At 45.2% G+C, this 20,576-nt stretch overlaps 1 protein-coding gene across 2 annotated transcripts in view; it reads left to right on the forward strand.

Annotated features, from left to right (window-relative positions):
- SYTL3 (synaptotagmin like 3) overlaps positions 1–20,576 on the forward strand; it is a 592,394-nt gene that overhangs the window by 140,325 nt on the left and 431,493 nt on the right. For both annotated transcript variants that reach the window (XM_078649127.1, XM_078649128.1), the window contains one exon: positions 16,485–16,549. In XM_078649127.1, coding sequence (XP_078505253.1) covers positions 16,485–16,549 — 65 coding nt within the window. The remainder of the gene's footprint in view (positions 1–16,484; positions 16,550–20,576) is intronic.

Raw genomic sequence — 20,576 nt, forward strand, 5'->3', positions numbered from 1 at the left:
ATGGCATTGACCAGGGTTTATTTATCGGGTGACGGTTATTGTCATCATCAACAAAATGGAAAACTCCAGATAACTATGCATGTATATGCTCTAAGCGCACATATGAATGTATTACCCTGTTTTTTGCCTGGACTGGAAATTTCTGTAACTGCTTTACCTACTATGCTAATAAACAGATTTTCAAAAAAAAAAAAAGAAGTGGCAGAATGAGAAGTGGAAAGCGCAGAGAATGAGGCCATCACAGATTAACAGCTGTTTGTGAAAAAATGGCAGCAGCTGCAAATTCGAATGTGTTGTGCTTTTTGCGTGCCATCCACTGTAATTATAATTAAAGACTTCAGAATTGTTCTGGGTGTGCTCCCACGCCGGCTTACCTGCTGCTCTGGTGAAGGTAAGGTGGCAGGCGGTAATGCTGAAAAGGGCAGATGGCGCGGGTCCCGGCAGTTCTATACTGCTTGTGCGACCGGCAAACAGCTGCTTTGCCCTGCCACTCCTAGTGCAGCTCCGCACTAGCACCCTCCGCACTTGTGACTCTCACAATGAGCGCAGTACCCGTGAGGAAAAGGCAGGGGGCGCATAGACGCCTGGTCACAAGGTACAAGAAGACGCTGATCTGCGTAGGAGGGAGAGGCAAGTTATCCTCTTCGGCCCGGCCTGCCCCGCCCCAGCTAAGCTCAAAGCCAATCTGAGCAGCTGGTTTGGGTGAGGGCGGGCAACAGAGCCTGCAAACAGCCTAAAAAGCCCAAACAACACTAAAGGGCTACTAAATTCAGCCGCAAGCATTACAAGCTACTCACAGGGTCTTGGCGAGCTACTGGTAGCTCGCGATCGACCGGTTGGAGACCCCTGGTCTAAGCGATTCGATCTGCCCATACCATCTGTGCAGTCGGAATGTTTCTTATATGACTTTAAAGAACCATACAGAAAGTCAGTCCGCTCTATCCCTATCGTAGGTCATGTCTGGGATGAAGGGCTCAAGGTTATGAAGATGCCTGACACAGTCATACCTGTTCTTTCTCATCTAGAAAAGAGGTAGAAGCCCCCTGAGGATAACCTAGCTTGTCTTGTCAGCCAGCCTAAACCGGATTCTGTAATTTCTCAAGCGGCCCAGAGAAAGTCTAAATATCCGGCGGCCCCTCTCACTAGACCTCCGCATAAAGAGGGCAGGCGGTTAGATAATGACGGGAAGAGGTTCTCTTCTAGGTCTGCCTCCTTGTCAGAGCAGCCAACTCCTTGGCAATTCTCGGAAGGTATAATCGCCAGATGTGGTGTGATTTGTCCCCTTATCTGGACCAGTTGCCGGAAGATTCTAAGGTGGAAGCTAAGAAGATCGTCCAGGAGGGAGAGAGAACATCTTCAGAAATAATTGACTGCGCAATGGATATTGGCACAACAGCTTTCCGTTCCCTGGTGGGGGCAGCAGTCCTTCGGTGCCAAGGATGGCTTCGTGCTACTTGGTTTCGGCCTGAAGTCCAAAATAAGATCTTGGACCTTCCCTTTGATGGTGAGGCACTCTTTGGGAAGCACATTGATGATGCGATGCAGGATATAAAAAAGGACACGGAAACGGCAAAATCCCTTGGGAATTTACAATACCGCAAGGTATCCTTCCATGGAGCTAGGGGTAGAGGTCTCCACTCCTAAAAAGGCGGATATCAGCAGCAGCGCTATTCCTCTTATTCGCAGCCTTCTCAATCATACCGGCTTCAATATACTCAACGGCAAGGCCAGTCGTCTTCTTTCTCTCGTTCATCATCTAGCAGACGACAAGGGCGCCAGGGGAGGGATTCCCCTAAGTGCCAGTAGCGGCTGGTTGGCTCTTCCTACTGTTCCTTTGTCCCCTGTAACACCAGTGGGGGGGGGGCAGGATATCCGAATACTTCCACAGCTGGCAACTAATAACATCAGATCGATGGGTTCTGAATATAGGTCAGTCGGGCCATACTCTGGAGTTTCAACATCAACCACCATCCAAGCCCCCTCGCGCCACCGAATCCAGACATCTTCATCTTCATCTTCTACCTCAAGAAGCGCACCAATTACTCCTCAAAGGAGCGATAGAACCCGTCCCGCGATCCCAACGGGGAGAAAGATTCTACTCCCAGTTCTTTCTTGTTCAAAAGACTGTAGAAAAATGGCGCCCTATTTTAGATCTGAGGGAGCTAAACACCTATCTCATCAAGCTCTCGTTTCGGATGGTCTCCTTACAGGACATTTTGCGGCTCCTCAATCCGGGAGATTACATGGCCACTCTGGACCTCGAGGAAGCATACTTTCATGGCCCCATCCACCCTGCCCACAGGAAGTTCTTACGCTTTACAGTAGCCAAGAACCACTTTCAATTCAAGGTCCGGCCTTTCTGACCCAGATCCGCTCCACAAAGGGCCTAGCCCCTGTGGCGGCGTTTCTCAGGAAGCAGAAGCTCCAGGTTGCTGAAAGTTCAGTCTCATCACTCAACGGAAGAGGCTGTCAGGACATGCACACAGCTCTTCCGTCACCTGGTGCTTCAGCTCAACACAGAAAAGTCAGTCCTGTGCCCGTCCAAATCGGCCCGGTTCTTGGGGGGCATTCTGGACATATCTAGCTGCAAAGCATTTCCTTCAAAGGAAAGACAGACAAAGTTGATAACCTCTGCTCAAAGAGGATCACTTTCAGTTCGCCTCTACAAGTCCATCCTGGGGTCAATCTCGTCCTGCATTCCTTTAGTTCCCCATTGCAGGTTGCGAATGCGCCCTCTGCAACTGGATTTGCAGTGGCGCCAGGTGGAAGGCTCTTTCGAAGACAAGATCATAATCACTCAGCCTATGAAACAGGCTGCAACATGGTGGACAATCAAAGACAATATCTCCCAGGGTCTCACCTTCAGGGTCACTCCAGCTCCTCTCATAATAACAACAGACACCTCACTAGAAGGCTGGGGAGCGGTCTTACAAGGCCTTTATGTAAGCGGCCGCTGGCTGCCCCAGCATCGGCTACTTCACATTAATCTGTTGGAGCTCCGGGCGATTCGTCTAGCATTGCAGGCCTTCCTTCCGCGGATTCAACGATCCTCCGTCCTGGTCCGTACGGACAACACGAAGGCCATGCATTATGTAAACAAGCAGGGAGGTACAAGGTCTCGTGGATTATCCAAAGAGGCTCATGTGATTTGGGAACGGTCAATCCAGCAGGAGATATCGCTCTCAGCGGAGCATCTTCCAGGTGCCCTCAACAAGACAGTGGACACACTCAGTCGCCTGAAATCAGTGAGCCACGAGTGGGAGTTAGACCGCGACACTCTGGAAGAGATTTTTAGACACTGGGGCACTCCGCCCATAGATCTCTTTGCCACTCTGGAGAACAAAAAATGCCGACTCTGCGCAGGCAGGCATCACCATCCGGGATCGTTGGGGAATGCGCTTTTTATGGCCTGGTCAAGCACCTTTGTTTACGCTTTTCCTCCGATCCCACTAATTCCCAGACTTCTCCGGAAGCTCAGGGCGGAACCCTGCAGAATGATTCTGGTGGCCCCGGCGTGGCCCTGCCAGTTTTGGTTTATGGAGCTTCTTCTACTCTCCCTGGACCGTCCAGTTCATCTACAGCCAAATCCTTCCCTGCTGACAACGTCCCAGGGCCAAGTGGTACACCCGGATCTGAGATCTCTTCAGTTATCGGCGTGGCTTCTGAGCACCGAGAATTTCAGGATCTGAATATCTCGTCACAATGTAGAGAGGTGCTTGCTCAAGCTCGAGCCCCGAGTACAAATAAGATGTATCGCTTGAAATGGAAGCGTTTCTGCCTTTGGTGCCGGCAAGAAAAGATTCATCCCTACTCTTCTGCACCTCATCAGATTTTGCCGTACATTCTGGCATTGGCTAAATCAGGTCTCGCTCATTCTTCTATCAAAGTGCACCTTGCAGCCATTTCTAGATTCAGACGGACTTCCTCTGGACCTTCCCTGTAGTTGGCAAGGATTGTGAAGCTATTTCTTAAAGGACTTTTTAGGGTGTTCCCACCAGTTCGGCCTCCACCGCCTCTGTGGCAGCTTAACTTGGTTCTTACTCAACTCATGAGGCATCCTGAACTTGAACTGATTCATAGGGCGGACCTTAAATTCCTCTCATGGAAGGTGGCCCTCCTTCTGGTCTTAACATTGGGCAGAAGGGTGGGTGAACTGCATGCTCTCACTATTCAAGAACCGTTCTTACAGTTTAAAAGAGAGACTTTGATACTAAGAACAATTCCTACATTTATTCAGAAGGTGCCTTCAGACTTTCACTTGAATGAACCAGTTAGTCTCAGATCCTTTTTCCTCTACCCGCTACTCCAGCGGAGAGGGCTCTCCACTCTCCGGACGTTCAAAGATGTCTGAAGTGTTATCTACAGCATACCAAAGACTTCAGGAGGTCAACACAACTCTTTGTGGCCCTCAGTGCTCCTCGCAAAGGTTTCCCTCTTTCAAAGCAGGGTATTGCTCGCTGTATTGACAGCGCCATCCAATATTGTCACCAAGCAGCTAGTAAGCCCCTTGAGGTGCGGGTCCGAGCGCACTGTACGAGAGCTGTGTCTTCTTCAATTGCTCTCTTCGCCGGTGTGCCTATCAAAGACATTTGTAGAGCAGGGACCTGGAGCAGTGCCCATACCTTCACAAGGCATTACTGCTTGGATTCCTTCATGTGTAGTGACGCTGCAGTGGGACAAGCAGTCCTGAGAAACCTCTTTCAATGAGTGGTGAGCTTTCCCTTCTAACCCTCCTTCCTTTTTATTTGCTATTCGCATATTTTGCAAGTCTAGATGCTTTTATGTTTCTTCTCTAATGATTGATTACTGTTTTTTTATCTCTACTGAACATGACGCATCTTGCAATGTTTTATAACACTGTATTGTTTCACAAAATGTGCGTTCTGACGGCTAGCTATTCTGATACAAGCAATGGGAATCTATGAAAGTTCCAATACTAGAGTAAGAAAATAATTGACTTACCTATAACTTTGGTTCTCCAGTATTGGTAACTTTCATAGATTCCCATGTGCCCACCCTCCTCCCCTGGGAAAGCTCAGCCTGCAGCATCTTCTTTTACACTGTTACACAACGGCTAGGGAAATCTGAGGCTCTGAGGCTCTCTCAGGAAGCTTCTATGGGGTGAGGCTGTTCTGATTGGCTGTTCATTTTATTTGGTCTCTTTTACAAAAAGAGGTGGATATGCTACAAAACGAGATGAGGCATAGGCCTTATTATTTTTTTGTACCTATTTCTATGGTTATTTTGTATATACCGGGGACCCCCATTTCGAAGATGGGGAATGATACAAGCAATGGGAATCTATGGAAATTACCAATACTGGAGAACCAAAGTTACAGGTAAGTAACTTGGGGCTAGATGTAGGTAATTCTATTTTACCACTTCTTAAATACCGAATTTTACCGATTCGGTATTTAAGAAGTGGTAAAATAGAGGGGTGGGTATGTAGGTGTTTCAGAATCGGTAAATACCGAATCGTTAAGATTCGGTATTTACCAATTCTGTAAATACCGATTCGGTAATGCCCATTGATTCCTATGGGCATTGAAGCCCATATGAATCAATGGGCAATACCGAATCGGTATTTACCGATTCGGTAAATACCGATTTCAGCAAGGGTGCAGGGGGTGTCACTTTGACACCCTCTAGCACCCCAAAGACGGGCATGTGTGCCATGTGGCACACAGACATGCCGTAAGGGCATGTCTGTCTGTCACATGGCTAGATGTGCATGCACACATGTGCATGCACACCTGGATTCGGTATTTTACCACCCAATTGGATTGGGTGGTAAAATACCGAATCTGTAAGGCTTTAGGGACTCTGAAGAGTCCCACCTACATCTGGCCATTACCGAATCGGTAAAAATACCGATTCGGTATTTTACAGAATCGGTAAATTTACCGATTCGGTAATTTACCGAATCTGTAACAATGGCCCCCTACATACCAAATACCCATTTACCGGTCGGTAACGGCCGAAATCGGCCGTTACCGGTCGGTAAATGGCCACCTACATCTGGCCCTTGTTTTCTTATTAATTAATTGGTTGTTAATTATTATTAATTCATTAGTAATTATGTTAATTGCGTTATTTTTTTAGGAGTGGGTTGATAGGGGAGTAAGGTGGGAAGTAATTTAGTTCTAATTAATTAACTAATTAATATTTTTTATTAATATTATTTATGTATATATAATGTTTTATTATTAATTGTGCTAATTAATTTATTATTCATTATTTATTAGTTGGTTGATTATTATTAATTAGTTGGCTAATTATGGTAATTGTGTCATTTTTTAGGAGCAGGCTATGGGCTGATAGGTGAGTAGGGTGGGAAGTAATTTAATTTCAATATTTTTTTTATATTTGTAATATATTTATTTAATTTTATTTTATGGTGTTACTTGTGTGAATTAATTTATTATTAATTGTTTTTATTTTGCTTGTTAATTGTTGTCAATTAATTAATTAATTGTTTATTAATTATGTTAATTGTGTCATGTTTTACAACATTGGTGGTGTCATTTATAGGGGAATGTGGTGGGAGGTAAATTATTTATAATTAATTAATTATTTGTTAATTAATGCTAACTAGTTTATTAAATATAAAATATGCTAAATGTGGAATAATTTTGATGTGAGTTGTGGGGTTTATAGTTGTAAATGTTGGGAAGAAAGCTTTTTAAAATTAATTAATGATTTGTTGTTACTTGTTATTTATTTATTAATGTAAAATTAGTTATGGAAATTGTGTAAATATTTTTAGGTGTGTGTTTTGGTATTAATTGGGGTTGAAGGTGGAAAGAAATGTAATTTAAATAAATGAATCATTAGTTGATCATTAATATTCATTTATTAATTGATAAATATTTTTGGTAATTGTTTTGTTTTTATTTTGTTTGGGGATTTAGGTTCAATAGCTGTAATCTTTGGTTTTATCCCCTCCGCTATCCAACACTTTCCCCACTGTTTCACTCATTGGAGTGGGAATAGTAATTTATTCCCCTCCGCTATCCAACACTTTCCCTACTGTTGTACTCACTGGAGTGGGAATAGTATTTTTTTTCCCTTCGCTATCCAACACTTTCCCTACTGTTGCACTCATTGGAGTGGGAATAGTAAATTATTCCCCTCCGCTATCCAACACTTTCCCAACTGTTGCACTTAATGTAGTGTAAAATGTAGTTTTAAATTTGATAAATATTTTAATAATGTAATTTATTATATATATTTTTTTGTTACAGGTGTATGTATGTATATGTATATATGTATTTAGAATTTGTAATATATTTCTAACATTTTATAATTTATTAAAATAATTATTTATTAATGATTATTAAGTAATATATATATGCCATTTTATATATGTATGTTTAATTTATTTTTACATTCGATTTATTACTTATAATTGTTAACATTTATATGTATTATTTAATTTATTTTACATTATTATTTATACATTTTAAAAAACACTATATTTTTTACCTTGATATTTTTAACAACTATATTTTTTTCTCTTCATCTTAGTACTTACCATTATGAAGATTGGATGCCGATATTTTTTACATCAATATTCATGTCCTGATATTTTGGGAACACAATATTTTGTCACTCGATATTTTGTCAGTGTTCCATTGTCATGGTGAGCACACATATTACAGAATACTCAGGATAAGCATAGATAGCGGGGTGTGCATTTACTATTACAATATGGTCAAGGGTAAGCTTATATAGGGACGTGTACATTTACTATTACAGAAGTATTAAGGTAAGCAAATGTAACAAAGTGTACGTGTACCACTACAATACGGTCAAGATAAGCATACATAGGGGAGAGTAGAGTTTTTTTTCTATGCACTTCAAAACCTCCACTTCACCGGTCGATGATGGTACAGTGTTAAAAGAAAATACTCAGGGGCATATTCTCAAGGACTTATCGCCGAGTTAGCGGCACTTTATCGCACCCAAAGTGGCGATAAATGTATTGCCCTATGCACAAGCTGGTGCTAACAGCCGATATCACCAGTTGTCCTGCAATAGCAGCCGCATAAAACATCGCCACAGATGACACCGGCAACTAATGCTAATGAGATGTGGAGTAGGCGTTCCCGTGCAAAAAGCCGCGACAACACCACTTCGCAACATTCTCAACGATCAGCCAGATCGGTGATAAGATCCCAAAACATGTGATAAAGCACGTTAGCAGCAGGGATTTAACACCTGCTCTTACCTGGTGTTAAGTTAGACGACAACCTGCACCATAAAGGGGAGCCCAGCTCAGAGCCACACCTGAAGAACAACAGATGCCATGGAGTTACTGATCATGCAGCGCGGAGCCCAAGAAGGCCACAACACCCATCACCACCACCCCCAGGCCCGCCATACTCTGGACCCCCACGCCCCACCCTGGACTACCACAGAGGCAGTGCAGACAAAGATAGCAGACCTTCAGAAAATGCACCAGCCACACAGACTTAACACCAGAGGATGTCATTGACCACTACAGGCCCAAAAGGACAACCATCCTCGCATCCTGACCATAATTGCCCACAGGCTTACGGTACCAACACAGCAGACAACCAACATCCCTCCGCAGACAAAGCTGCTGGCTGTGCTGCTCCTGTTGGCCTCTGGTACCTTCCAACCAAAAACCGCCAGAGTCTGAGGAGTCTCACAGCCAGCCCTATCAAAGTTCCTCACACCTGTCTTGGATGCCATCATCAGCTTGGTACCCCAGCACCTTCACTTCCCTCACACTGCGCAGGAACAGCTGGAGACAAAGCAGGGCTTCTACGCCATAGCTGTCTTCCCGCATGTGTTGGGGGCAATCAACTGCACACATGTACTCCTCATGCCCCCTGCCGCCACTGCACACAATTACCGCAACAGGAAGCACACACATTTCATCAATGTGCACGCAATAGTGGACCACCTGAGACTTTTCACCAATGTCATCGCCAACTACCCAGGTAGTGTGCATGATTCCTTCATCTTCCGACAGTCCATCATCTACCAGTGATTTGAGGCTGGCACCTATGGGAATGCATTGCTCGTTGGTAAGTTCCAAATGAACCCACCACACACCTCAACTCCACAATCATGCAACTCACAACTCTGGGAATGCACACATTACAAACTCACATACAACATGCCAAACAACATGCCCACCTACCAGACACAACAGGACAACTTACTGTGGTAACCTGGGTTATCCATTTACACAAGCCATCAACGGCATGGCACCTCAGCCACAAAATAGCAAAATGTGGGGAGAGGTGGGAAACAGGCAAGTGACCCATGAACGAGAATGTACACAATGCCAAGTGTGGCATGGATGTGCTGGACAGACAGCAGTATGCAGACCACTGACATGTCCATGTCAACATACACTGCTGGTGTCTGGTGTGTAGTGGACAGTGGACACAACCATGTTACCTCAGCCAGTGGGGAAGGTTACGGAAATGTAGCGTGTTACGTCTCCCCTGTAAGCGTGAGTGGAGTCGGCTGGGCCAGCGTGAATAAAAAGCACGTTGCTCTGGGCGTGGGTCTCTTCTGGAATGGCCGTGTCTTCCAGGGCCGCGCCTCCCACCCCGCCACCAGGCAGACGCTGTGAGCGGTGGTGCCGGCGAACCTGTGCACCTGCTGCACCCCAGGCCGCTTGTCCCCAGACCCGTCTTGGCCGCCCCTACTCACCTAGGCCTCACTGCTCATCTGCCGACACCGGCGTGTGGCAAATAGGGCCCACCACATGCCGATGTAAGCTCCAAGCCCGAGGCCCGCGACCTTGGCAGCCTCCTCAGACCCTCGCTGGCCTCCGTGATACAGGCCCGCAGCACTCCTTTCTCGTTGACGTACTCCACCGCTGCCTCCAGCCTACAAAGTGGTCGTGTAGGTCCCACATTTGGAACTGAGTCTTGATATCATGATGGCTGAGTTCATATTTTAATGGGACGTTTGATATCACTGTACTCCCTTCGATGTGGTGCCACCAACTCTGTGCATTGCATTCCAGTAACACTTGTCTGTAGTCCCTTGCTGACTACTGCCTTCGGCCTACACTGCGGTCAAGTGGGGCGCACATTTGGAACTGAGTCTTGATTTTTCAATGGGCGAGTTCATATTGTAAGCAAGGAGAGGAGTAAGAGGAAAATGCGGTTCAGTCCGGAGGTAAAAAGGATCTTGCTCGGTTGCCACTAACTGTGCATCACAAGCCAACGACACGTGGCTGTGGGCCCCTGCTGACCGCTGCCTCCGGTCCACACTGCGGTCAAGTAGGTCACACATTTGGAACTGAGTTTTGATTTCTTTATGGAAGAGTTTATATAATTGTACAAGCCTCATCGCAGACTGCATCCCCTTTCAGCTCTGGTGCCACGAACTCTGTGCCCAGGAATTCATGGACACTCTCTGGTTGAACTTTAGTGGCATATGAGTATATGGCCTGGGGGTTCTCTTAGTCATCATGTAGCTGATACAGACTTGGTGTTAAAAATTAGTCGGTAGCATTCATCTACTCCATATTGCTTGTTTCTGCTTGGTTCTGCCCTCTGCATCATGCCCGGGAAGAACACCTTAACTGTCCCCCGAAGCACTCCGCGACATTCACCTTCGACATCGACAAGGACCCACTCAGCTCTCGTGGCCCTAACTCAGTGCACCGAAAGTCACCGTCCAATGGCGGTGTGCCTGTGCCGGCCGCAGTGCATCCGGGGCCACTGACTCTGTGCAGCTCAAGTCATGGACCCTTGCTGTTTGAACTTTGAACTTCTGATTGTCTGATCACTGTTGTAGTTGTTCCCAGCACCAACCACTCCCTGAGGCTGGCTTACACTCACCCCACACCCATCCAGCACAGGCGTCACTGGATATGTGACCCTGGCAATAAAAGGGGCCGGGTGCCCGTGCCTGTAGCTAATTCCACAAACTTTTTAAGTGTGTCCGTGTTTTCTCCTTGGCCTTCACCGAGGATCCTTGCCGGTCGTCTGTGGGGCTTGTGGGGTTCGCGTTGTCCTCTGCACTTGGTCCGGGTGCATCCATGGTGCTATGCAGTTTATTTATTTTTGCCCTTTTTTTTGTTCTGTTTTTATAGTGCATTTTCCCGCATGACGCGTGGGAATTGCAGGCCTGTTGCTGGTTATCGCTGATTTTTGTATTGTGGTCGTTTGTATTGCGATTTTGGGAGTCACATTAATTTTAACGTGGTTGTTTGATACGTTATCGTGAGACTATCGCATGGTGCTGTCGGGTTAAGAATACAACGTTAACACAGCGTTATTTTCCCGTGATAGACTGTAATTATCACACGTTCTTGACAATATCCCCCTCAGATTTTCAATCGGGAAAGAGGAGCGATAGATATGTTGAAGCACAACCTGTTTCTATTAAAAACTGTTGCCTGAGCAGAATGCACTTTGGCGTGACAATGTACCAACCTCCAACAGCTATGATGACAGATGTGAATGGTTTTTACTCAGCTGGACATTTTATCTGCTCAGAGAAAACTTGCAATTCCATTTGCAGATTGAACTCAAAATAAACACAAAGCATGGAAGTCAAATAAAGCAAATGTTTTATTTTTACATGGATGACTAAGATACGGCTGTGTTAAGCATTAGTTGTCAGAGGTACTCCAAAAATGCATATGATCCAAAAAGATCTAGGACCCGATGAAGCTTCCAGTTAGAAGCGATTGCAGTTTGCAAAGCTGTTCATTCCAAACGTTCGCAACCAATCGAGAGTGAGCATGGTACCTTGGTGGAACTGGAAATTGAAACAGTGTTGTGTCATTGACAATTCTTGGTAAAGCCATGATGTAGGGTGCATTATACCAAGGTGTTTTGCAGTCACCATCCTGTAAATCACTAAAAACAGCCTTAGAAAATTCATAACACCTATTTACAATGTACCAAAGCCATTTTAAAGGCTTTCGATTGGCAAAAGGGCTTGTGCACCAATGCTTGTTTTGTTTGTAGCTGGAAGGATTATATCAGCGACTGAGTCACATATTATGTTTGTTTTCAAGGCCATGCTTGTTTGATGGCATTCACAAGGGTGTTCCTATCAGCCAAACTGTGTCCTACAATCAGTTAGAGTTGTTTTTGTCTAAAGGGACCTTGTCACCATGTAAAGGATTCCACCATTGAGCACCTTGTATTTTTGATGTGGGCTGTCCCCTCATTTTGCCTGTGACTTGCAGTTTTCCGCCTGCATTTGTGGGTATTAGCCGTTTATTTCTCATGTGTAGTTGTGCCTGTTTTGTTTTTTAAATCTTCATTGACATGCAGAAGTCAATTTCTGCTGGATAATTATATCATACATAGAGCTATGGATCAAATGTCAAATCCACAGGAATTCCTCAGGTCTACGTTGGAGGATTCCAATTCTTTGCATGCTTAAACCATGTGAAATCTTTTCTCTCTGAAAATGTAGATATTTGAAATGGAAATGTTAGCTGAAATGCCAAGAGTGGTCATTATAAGAAGGCCAAAACGCAGCTTTAATTTCTGTTCTTCATGCCACCAGCCAACCAGCATATGATCCTCAGATACACTGGGGCCTATTTGTAAAGGTAAATCTACATGTTTAGATTTACAACTAGTAAATTTACTACTAAATTTTGAAGTAACTTTACTACTTTTTCCCCAAATCCGAGTGTAAAATTGCTCAAAAGTGTAAACTTACATATGTGTAAAGTTCCTAAAAAAGGGGTCTAACCAACTTTACAAGTGTAAAGTGTAAAATGAGAAGTAGTAGGTCCAGCACCACACATGGCCAACCTCTGACACTGCAACACCCTTATATAGATAATAATGGAGACAGAGGGCCATATGTATGAAGGTAATCGCAAATGCCGAAATTCGCAGAATTTCAGCAGTTTACAATGTATGACACAAAACACCCCTCGCAAAATAAGGAACTGCATATTTTGCGATTCCCTATTTTGGGATTGCATTTAAGGAATCACAAATTGCGATTCCTTAAATGCAATGTAAAAAGCACAATAAAAGTGTGATTTGGCTGTAAGGAATCAAGTTGGTGGTAATTTGCGATTTCTTTGAAAAATGCACTTTTTTGCATTTTTCAAATTGCCATGTGTGCCACATGTGCACACATGCACATTTCAGGGGTGCAATAGGGTGTCCTTTTGACACCCTGGCACCCTTGAAATTGCATTTTCAATTTGCAATTCTCTAATTGCGATCGCAATTTGAGAATGACTTCCCATTCATTCCTATGGGCCTCTAGGCCCATAGGAATGAATGGGGAGTTATTCCTTAATTGCGAGCCGCAATTTGCGATTCCCAATTAAGGTATATGTAGGATTCACAAGATTCCTTGCAAATCCTATATACATAGCGTTTTGCGATTCTCAAATAACGATTCGCAAAAAATCGCTTTTTGAGAATCGCAAATTGACTTTTTCATACATATGGCCCAGAGACTTCAAATAGAACTCAATAGAAACAATGCTAAATGTAATTATTTAAAATATTTACAAATATAATTTAGTAAAACATTTGTTTGTATTTTATTTGACCTTTTATTTTTATCTCCTACTGCTCCCTAAGGTAAACAGTGGGTAAAATCTGGAAAATGTTTTAAACATGCAGAAGTTAGTAAAATTATTTTGATGTTAATTTTTATTCAAATTAATGTTATATATTTATTTGAAATGTATACCACAATAAAACATATTACCACTAATAAATACATTTTAAATTAAATATTTGATTTATTTAAATACATTAAATTAAATTAACATTATTTTTCTGAAGTTTAAATTATGAAAGAAATAACACCTACAGTAAAATAAAATGTATTTTTATTATATATTAGTAATTATTAAAAGTGATGTATACAATTAATTAAAAGTAAAAGTAATTGAATTATATTTTCATTAAACGTTACATTAAAGCTTCATTTAAAAAAGTTATTAAATAGGTTACAAGAAACAAAATATGTTTTATTGTTAGATTATTTTATAACATTACATTAAATGAATATTTTCGTCTATTTTAAATAATTTAATTAAATCTAGTATTGTTTCCTATGAACTTTTATTTTATGTCCTTGCCTCCATTATTTTCTACGGGAGGGTGTTGCAGTACAAGTGATTGACCATGGTTATGCTGGACTTACTTCAAGTCTGTGTTGGAGTAAATGTATGACTTTTTTCTTTCGTTTTTGACTGTAGTAACTTTAGAAATGCAGTTTGTGGAAAGGAATGGGCCTACTCTTTTGTGGATGGGTGCACATCCCTCATTAAACCTCCTCCCTAACACTTCCTTAAACCCTACTTACTACTCCCTTAACTCCATCCTTTAGTTGTAAAGGCCTGATTTAAGGCTTGGCTGATGGATTAAAGGTAGACGTGGTGGCAGGCTTTTAATCCACCACCCTGCTTTTACTCCACCCGGAAAATTGAGAGAAGTCCGCAACCATACGGACAATTCTATACATTGGCGGGATCCACCCTCATGGCGATTCCTATCAATGTTGGAAACGTTTGACGTACGCCCATCAAACACTTCCGAAATTTTTAATTTTTCAAACACAAGCCCCAACAGCAGGAGTTTACTTTTGAAAAATGTAAAGCCAATGGCACCCACACTGTGGGAGTTTTATCCCATGATGTGGGGGTCAGTTTTAATGTTTACTGCCCCTCACCACCAGCTTTTACCTGACAGTGACGGGGAGCAAAAAAAGCGATCCCACCGCCCACTATAAGTGGACGGATGGTCAGATAGCTTACCTCCGAAGTCGTGCACTTTGTTAATCCGTCAAAGAAGTATGTCGGCAACGAAGCCAGAGTGGTGTCTGTCCTCAAATATTGTTGGTCTTCGCAGCCCTAATTCGTGCAGTGGGACCGAGAGTCTGGCAGAGAGGGATCTCCGTCGCAATAGCGACTGAGTATCCTCTCCGCCAAACCTTAAATCAGGCCCTAAGTATTCCACTTTTCAGACACTATGTCCTGCCCCTCCCACTATGTCCTACTACTAAAATGTATACCTACATGTGCAGAGACTCTGCAGTCAGGGTGGAGATCTCTGCACAGATAAAGATATGGCATGTGAAGGCATAGACCTTTGCACATAGCTTGTGAATATGATCTTTTAGTATGTTTGTGCTACTATTGAAGTACTATAAATAGTACTACAAGGTGTTGTTTGTGAATAGACCCCATCTTCAAGCCCAAGGTCCCCCACCCAACCATGCTTATCATGACATCGAAATTTGGGGAGGGTTTGGACATAACGATCTTGCTATGTGGAAGTCAAGCATAATATCGATGGAGCAACTGTTTCCAAAATGTTTTCTGAGCAAGGTCTTCATTGCATCAAAATGCCAGGGATTGCGGGAATAACACACACCAACTTTTGACACTCAGTGACATCACAAGCTGACTTCTTGTCCGTCGTACAGCTTGTTAAAAGTCTCCTTTTTGGGAAGGCAAGGAGGGGGAATCGACAAAGTAAGCACAGCTTTCAGAACCTTCTGTTTCTACCCATGAACGTCAATTCACCAAAATGGCAGGGGTAGAGGAAGTGACTTCGCACGACATTTGGCCTTTACTTTGACTCACATACACATGCTTAAACATACTAACACTCTCTCGTACATAAACACACACTCACCTGCAAGGATGCATACAACATACATTTAATAGCATTTTTTGCTTACCTTAGCTTCCAGATAGGGTCATATTCCAGCTAATGTACTCCATTTTGTATTACACTAATAGTGAATAACAATGTTCACTATTTGTTTAATAAAAAATGGACAAATACCAGGCAAGTGGAGCTCCAACCAGCGTCCATTAGGAAGAGCTGCCCCTGTGTTCCAGGCACTGATTTAACCACGTTTGAGACCAGGGTATCACAAAAGCAGTGCCAGAGGTAGCAAGGGTGTTAGCCAGAGGTCGCAGCTGCGCCAGGGCCGAACTGACTAGCGGGCAGTTTGGAATGCTGCCGAGCTGGGGGCTGATTTCACTGCGGTGGGGGCTGATTTAGTTCATGGAGACCTGCGTGTGCTTCAAAATAATTAAAGCAAAACGAATTTCGTTTAACACACGCAGGTCTCCATGAACGAAATCATGGAGACCTGCGTGTGCTTCGAAATAATTAAAGCAAAACGAATTTCGTTTAGCACACGCCGGTCTCCATGAACGAAATCAGCCCCCAGCTCAGCAGCATTCCAAACTGCCCGGTAGCCGGTACGGCCCTGAGCTGCCCACCTTGGCGATCAAACTAAATGACTTCCATGTTTCTGCCATTACCCTTTACGGACCTTGGGTCGAGCAGTAGCCATTACAGTTCCAGAGCAATGGGCAAGCCAGTGACGTAGCAAATGATATCCCAGGTGAGCCCTAACCGACGTTCAGGCATCTGAGATTAAACTTAAACTCTGCATGTCCCCAGAAACAAACTTTACATGCTTTCTCCACTGTCTGACTGACAGTGAATTGTGTTTTATTTTCTTTCCAGGGAAGTGAAAGTGAAAACAGGGGACTGGTTCTTTGAACAGCGGGCAAAGAAATTTCCAAGTGCAGGTATTTAATTTGTTTATATAATTCGATATAGTGCGTTGTGCTACATCACCAGTGTCTCATAATAAACTCGATGGAGTGGATGATGGAATAAAGAACGGACAAATTAGAAATATGTCCTATGGGCAGTATTGTAGCCCTTACTAATAGTGCTGGGCTAATTCTATGAGTGATACCCCAATGCACTAATAATGCTCCCATAATCGGAAAACATGATATGTAGACCCATGAAAGTTATTGTTTGTATGTACTTTATTTATTCATTCATTCATTTCGTTATTAATTATTTTTATGCAGTGCGGATATGAGTCAAAACTGACAGAGCGCTTTACAAGGTAGCAAATCTGTGTAGTTAATATAAAAAACAATTAGCTTAGAAGTGTAGAGCATCTCAAGGTGATATTAACAATCACAAGTTCTGTAGGAATTTTCAACATGGAGACAACATCATTAGTCAAGTAGAATAATTAATGAAGTAGTGCTGCATAGCTCACCTAAGATCAATGTCAATAACATTGCCATTTACACCCATAAGGTAAAAACGAGAGCAATATAAGGAGATACCAATATACCAAGTGACCGATGCTACTGACATTAGTGCAAGGCATACAATTGTCCCAGCAATGGGGAATAACATGAGTGATGGTATTTGTTCCAGTTTTGCCCGTATTATCAGTAGCGACTGGCAAGGAATTAGGGTGGCGGGGAGGGGGTAGCAGGGGCGGGACAAAATAATAATAAAAAAAAAAAAAATACCACTTAACTCGCCTGTCAGTCGCGTCTCTCCTCTGCTTCTCCTGAACCAGGAAAGCACCTAGGCTCCACAAAGCCAATCACAACACTGCAATTCAGCGTTGTGATTAGTCTGAGCACAGTGGATAAGCGCAGATGAGGACTCGGAGCCTGGGCATGTTCCCCACCAGGCACTGGCGTAACGAAAAGTGAGGGGGCCTCCCTGCACGGTACTTAGAGGGGCCCCCTCCGGGCTCAATCAGGAGCTCTCCGGCCACAGTGCAGTGCCGAGGGGGCCCCTTGGAGCTAGAGGCCCCCCTGCACCGCGGGGGCTGCGTGGGCCTGTGTTACGCCTCTGCCACCAGGCTGTGCATTACCGCCTGGCGAGGAACATGCAAAGTGAACATGACTATTTGGCCAAGACAGGACGGTCAGCCAAGCAGTCATGCTCACTTGGAGTGTGCAAACCACTCCTCCCCTTGTGCCTCCAGCCCCGCCCCACCCTAATTCAGCCCCGAACCTTCAAAAAATAAAATGATCATAACTACATTATTATCATTTTATTTTTCCTACTCAAAGAGCAGTGGGGCACTAGTCACCACCTTAGCGGAGGAGCCGCCCCTGTGTATTATTACACCTTGAATTCTGTTTTGCATGGTAGTTACCTTCTGTTACCTTTCATGAAAGGTTATGCATTATGTTATAAAAATTATTGAAAATATGTCAAAACTGACATGCACTGGGCCGGGATGGTGGTAGCTCATTATGACTCCCAAATAGTCTGTCCCAACCCATCTTTTTTTTATCCATGGGCGAAGTATGCTGACACTTGGTGGCATGCTTGTTGTGCCTGTGTTAAATGAGAGAAACTACTAGTTGTGTTGGATGTTTTTTAAATGTTTCTTTTGCCAAAGTGTTATTACCTCACCTGGAAGCCCACCAGAGAAGAAGGCACTGATACCCATCTTTCAGTCTGGAGTTCCCGCTGGTGAGGTCTTTTCCCACCAGTTATTTTGGTCCCACGTATATCACTGGACTGCACTGACTGGGATCCTTTTTGGTCGAAAGTGCTCCAGAAGGGGATTGAACGTGCTGTGCTTTATATAACAGGATGAGCAACCTTTTTTGTAATAAGAGCTACTTATATTCAAGGAAAATCGAGTTACTAACATTATTAGTGTTGTAATTGTGACCACATCAGTGAAGATCACATTAGTGGCCCTCTATGCAAGACTACTAGCAGTGATCACCTCAGTGCACCAGGCAACTTTTCCAGGAGTAATGTAAAAAGGCTTTGTCTATTTTGAATGCCTCTACATGGAGCGACCCTTGACCTTGCCAGGTAGGTCACTCCCCCCCCCCGCTGCAGCTCCTCCAGCGCTTGTGCCAGCATCCTTCTCTCTGCCCTCCTGGGCGCTGTTTTTCCCTTGCCCCCCCTGCTCAATTTCCCGCCGCTGCTGCCCCAGCGGGCCCGCCCCCACACACCCATTCACCGTCCCCTGCCTCTCGCCTCCCAGCTGCTCCTCCCTCCCAGCTCCCCTTCATAAGGCGCCAGCTGCACGGTGAGGAGAGCCACCCATGACCTTGCCAGGTAGGTCACTCCCTCCCCGTTGCAGCTCCTCCAGCGCTTGTGCCAGCATCCTTCTCTCTGCCCTCCTAGGTGCTGTTTTTCCCTTGCCCCCCCCTATCCACTGCTCAATTTCCCGCTGCTGCTGCCACTGCGGCCCCGCCCCCCCGCGCTCATTCACCGTCCCCTGCCTACCGCCTCCCAGTTGCTCCTCCCTCCCAGCTCCCCTTCATAAGGCGCCAGCTGCGCGGTGAGGAGAGCGACCCTTGACCTTGCCAGGTAGGTCGCTCCCACCCGCTGCAGCTCCTCCAGCGCTTGTGCCAGCATCCTTCTCTCTGCCCTCCTGGGCGCTGTTTTTCCCTTGCCCCCCCCTGACGACATCAGGCGCCAACTAGACAACGGCGAAACATCAGCCCTCATCCTCCTGGACCTGTCGGCCGCCTTCGACACGGTCTGCCATCGCACTCTAAAGACACGCCTCCTAGAAGCCGGAATCCAAGAGAATGCCCTTGACTGGACCACGTCCTTCCTCACCGGCAGAACCCAGAGCATCCGCCTCCCACCCTTCCGATCCGAAGCCACCGACATCATCTGCGGCGTCCCCCAGGGCTCATCCCTCAGCCCTTCAACAACTACATAGCCCCCCTTGCACAAGTGGCCCGCCAGCACGACCTCAACATCATCTCCTATGCCGACGACACCCAGCTCATCCTCTCCCTCACCAAAGACCCTCACACCGCCAAAACCAACCTCTACAAGGGAATGAAGGCCGTCGCCGACTGGATGAGGAGCAACCGTCTGAATCTGAACTCGGACAAGACGGAGGTACTCATCCTCGAACCCACTCCCTCAACTTGGGACGACTCCTGGTGGCCGACCACACTGGGAGTAGCACCAACACCCACCGACCATACACGCAACCTAGGATTTATCCTCGAATCCTCCCTCTCCATGGCTAAGCAGGTCAGCGCCGTCTCCTCCTCCTGCTACAACACCCTCCGCATGCTCTGCAGGATCTACAAGTGGATCCCGACCAAAACAATAACAGTGAAACAGGCCCTCGACAGCAGCAGACTGGACTACGGCAACGCACTCTACGCAGGAATCCCAGCCAAACACCTACGATGACTACAACGCATCCAAAACGCCTCCGCCCAACTGATCGTCAACTTCCCCCGCCGCAGCCACATCACCCCCCACCTGAGAGACCAACACTGGCTCCCAGTCGACAAGAGGATCCCCTTCAAGCTCCTCACCCACGCACACAAAGCACTCCACAACGCCGGACCAGCCTACCTTAACAGCAGACTCAGCTTCCACACCCCCACCCGCCATCTCCGCTCCGCCAGCCTCGCCCTCGCCGCTGTCCCCCGCATCCAAAAAACTACCTCAGGCAGCAGATCCTTCTCCTACTTCGCTGCCAAGATCTGGAACACCCTCCCTACCCACATACAGCAGACCCAAGACCTACTCGCCTTCAGAAGACTCCTCAAGACCTGGCTCTTCGAGCAGTAGCAGCACCCCCTCCCCTCAGCGCCTTGAGAACCTCATGGGTAAGTAGCGCGCTCTACCAGTACTCTGATTGATTGATTGATAATACTTAACACCAAACGCTGCACTGCCCCTGGCACCAATGTAATAATGCTAGATATAAGTGTCCATGATGCCACATGATTTATCACTATTTTAGAAATGTAGCCAAGTTTCTTCAAACCTTATTCTATGAGTTCT

The sequence above is a fragment of the Lissotriton helveticus genome, chromosome 6, assembly GCF_964261635.1.
Source record: "Lissotriton helveticus chromosome 6, aLisHel1.1, whole genome shotgun sequence".
In the NCBI taxonomy this organism is placed as follows: domain Eukaryota; kingdom Metazoa; phylum Chordata; class Amphibia; order Caudata; family Salamandridae; genus Lissotriton; species Lissotriton helveticus.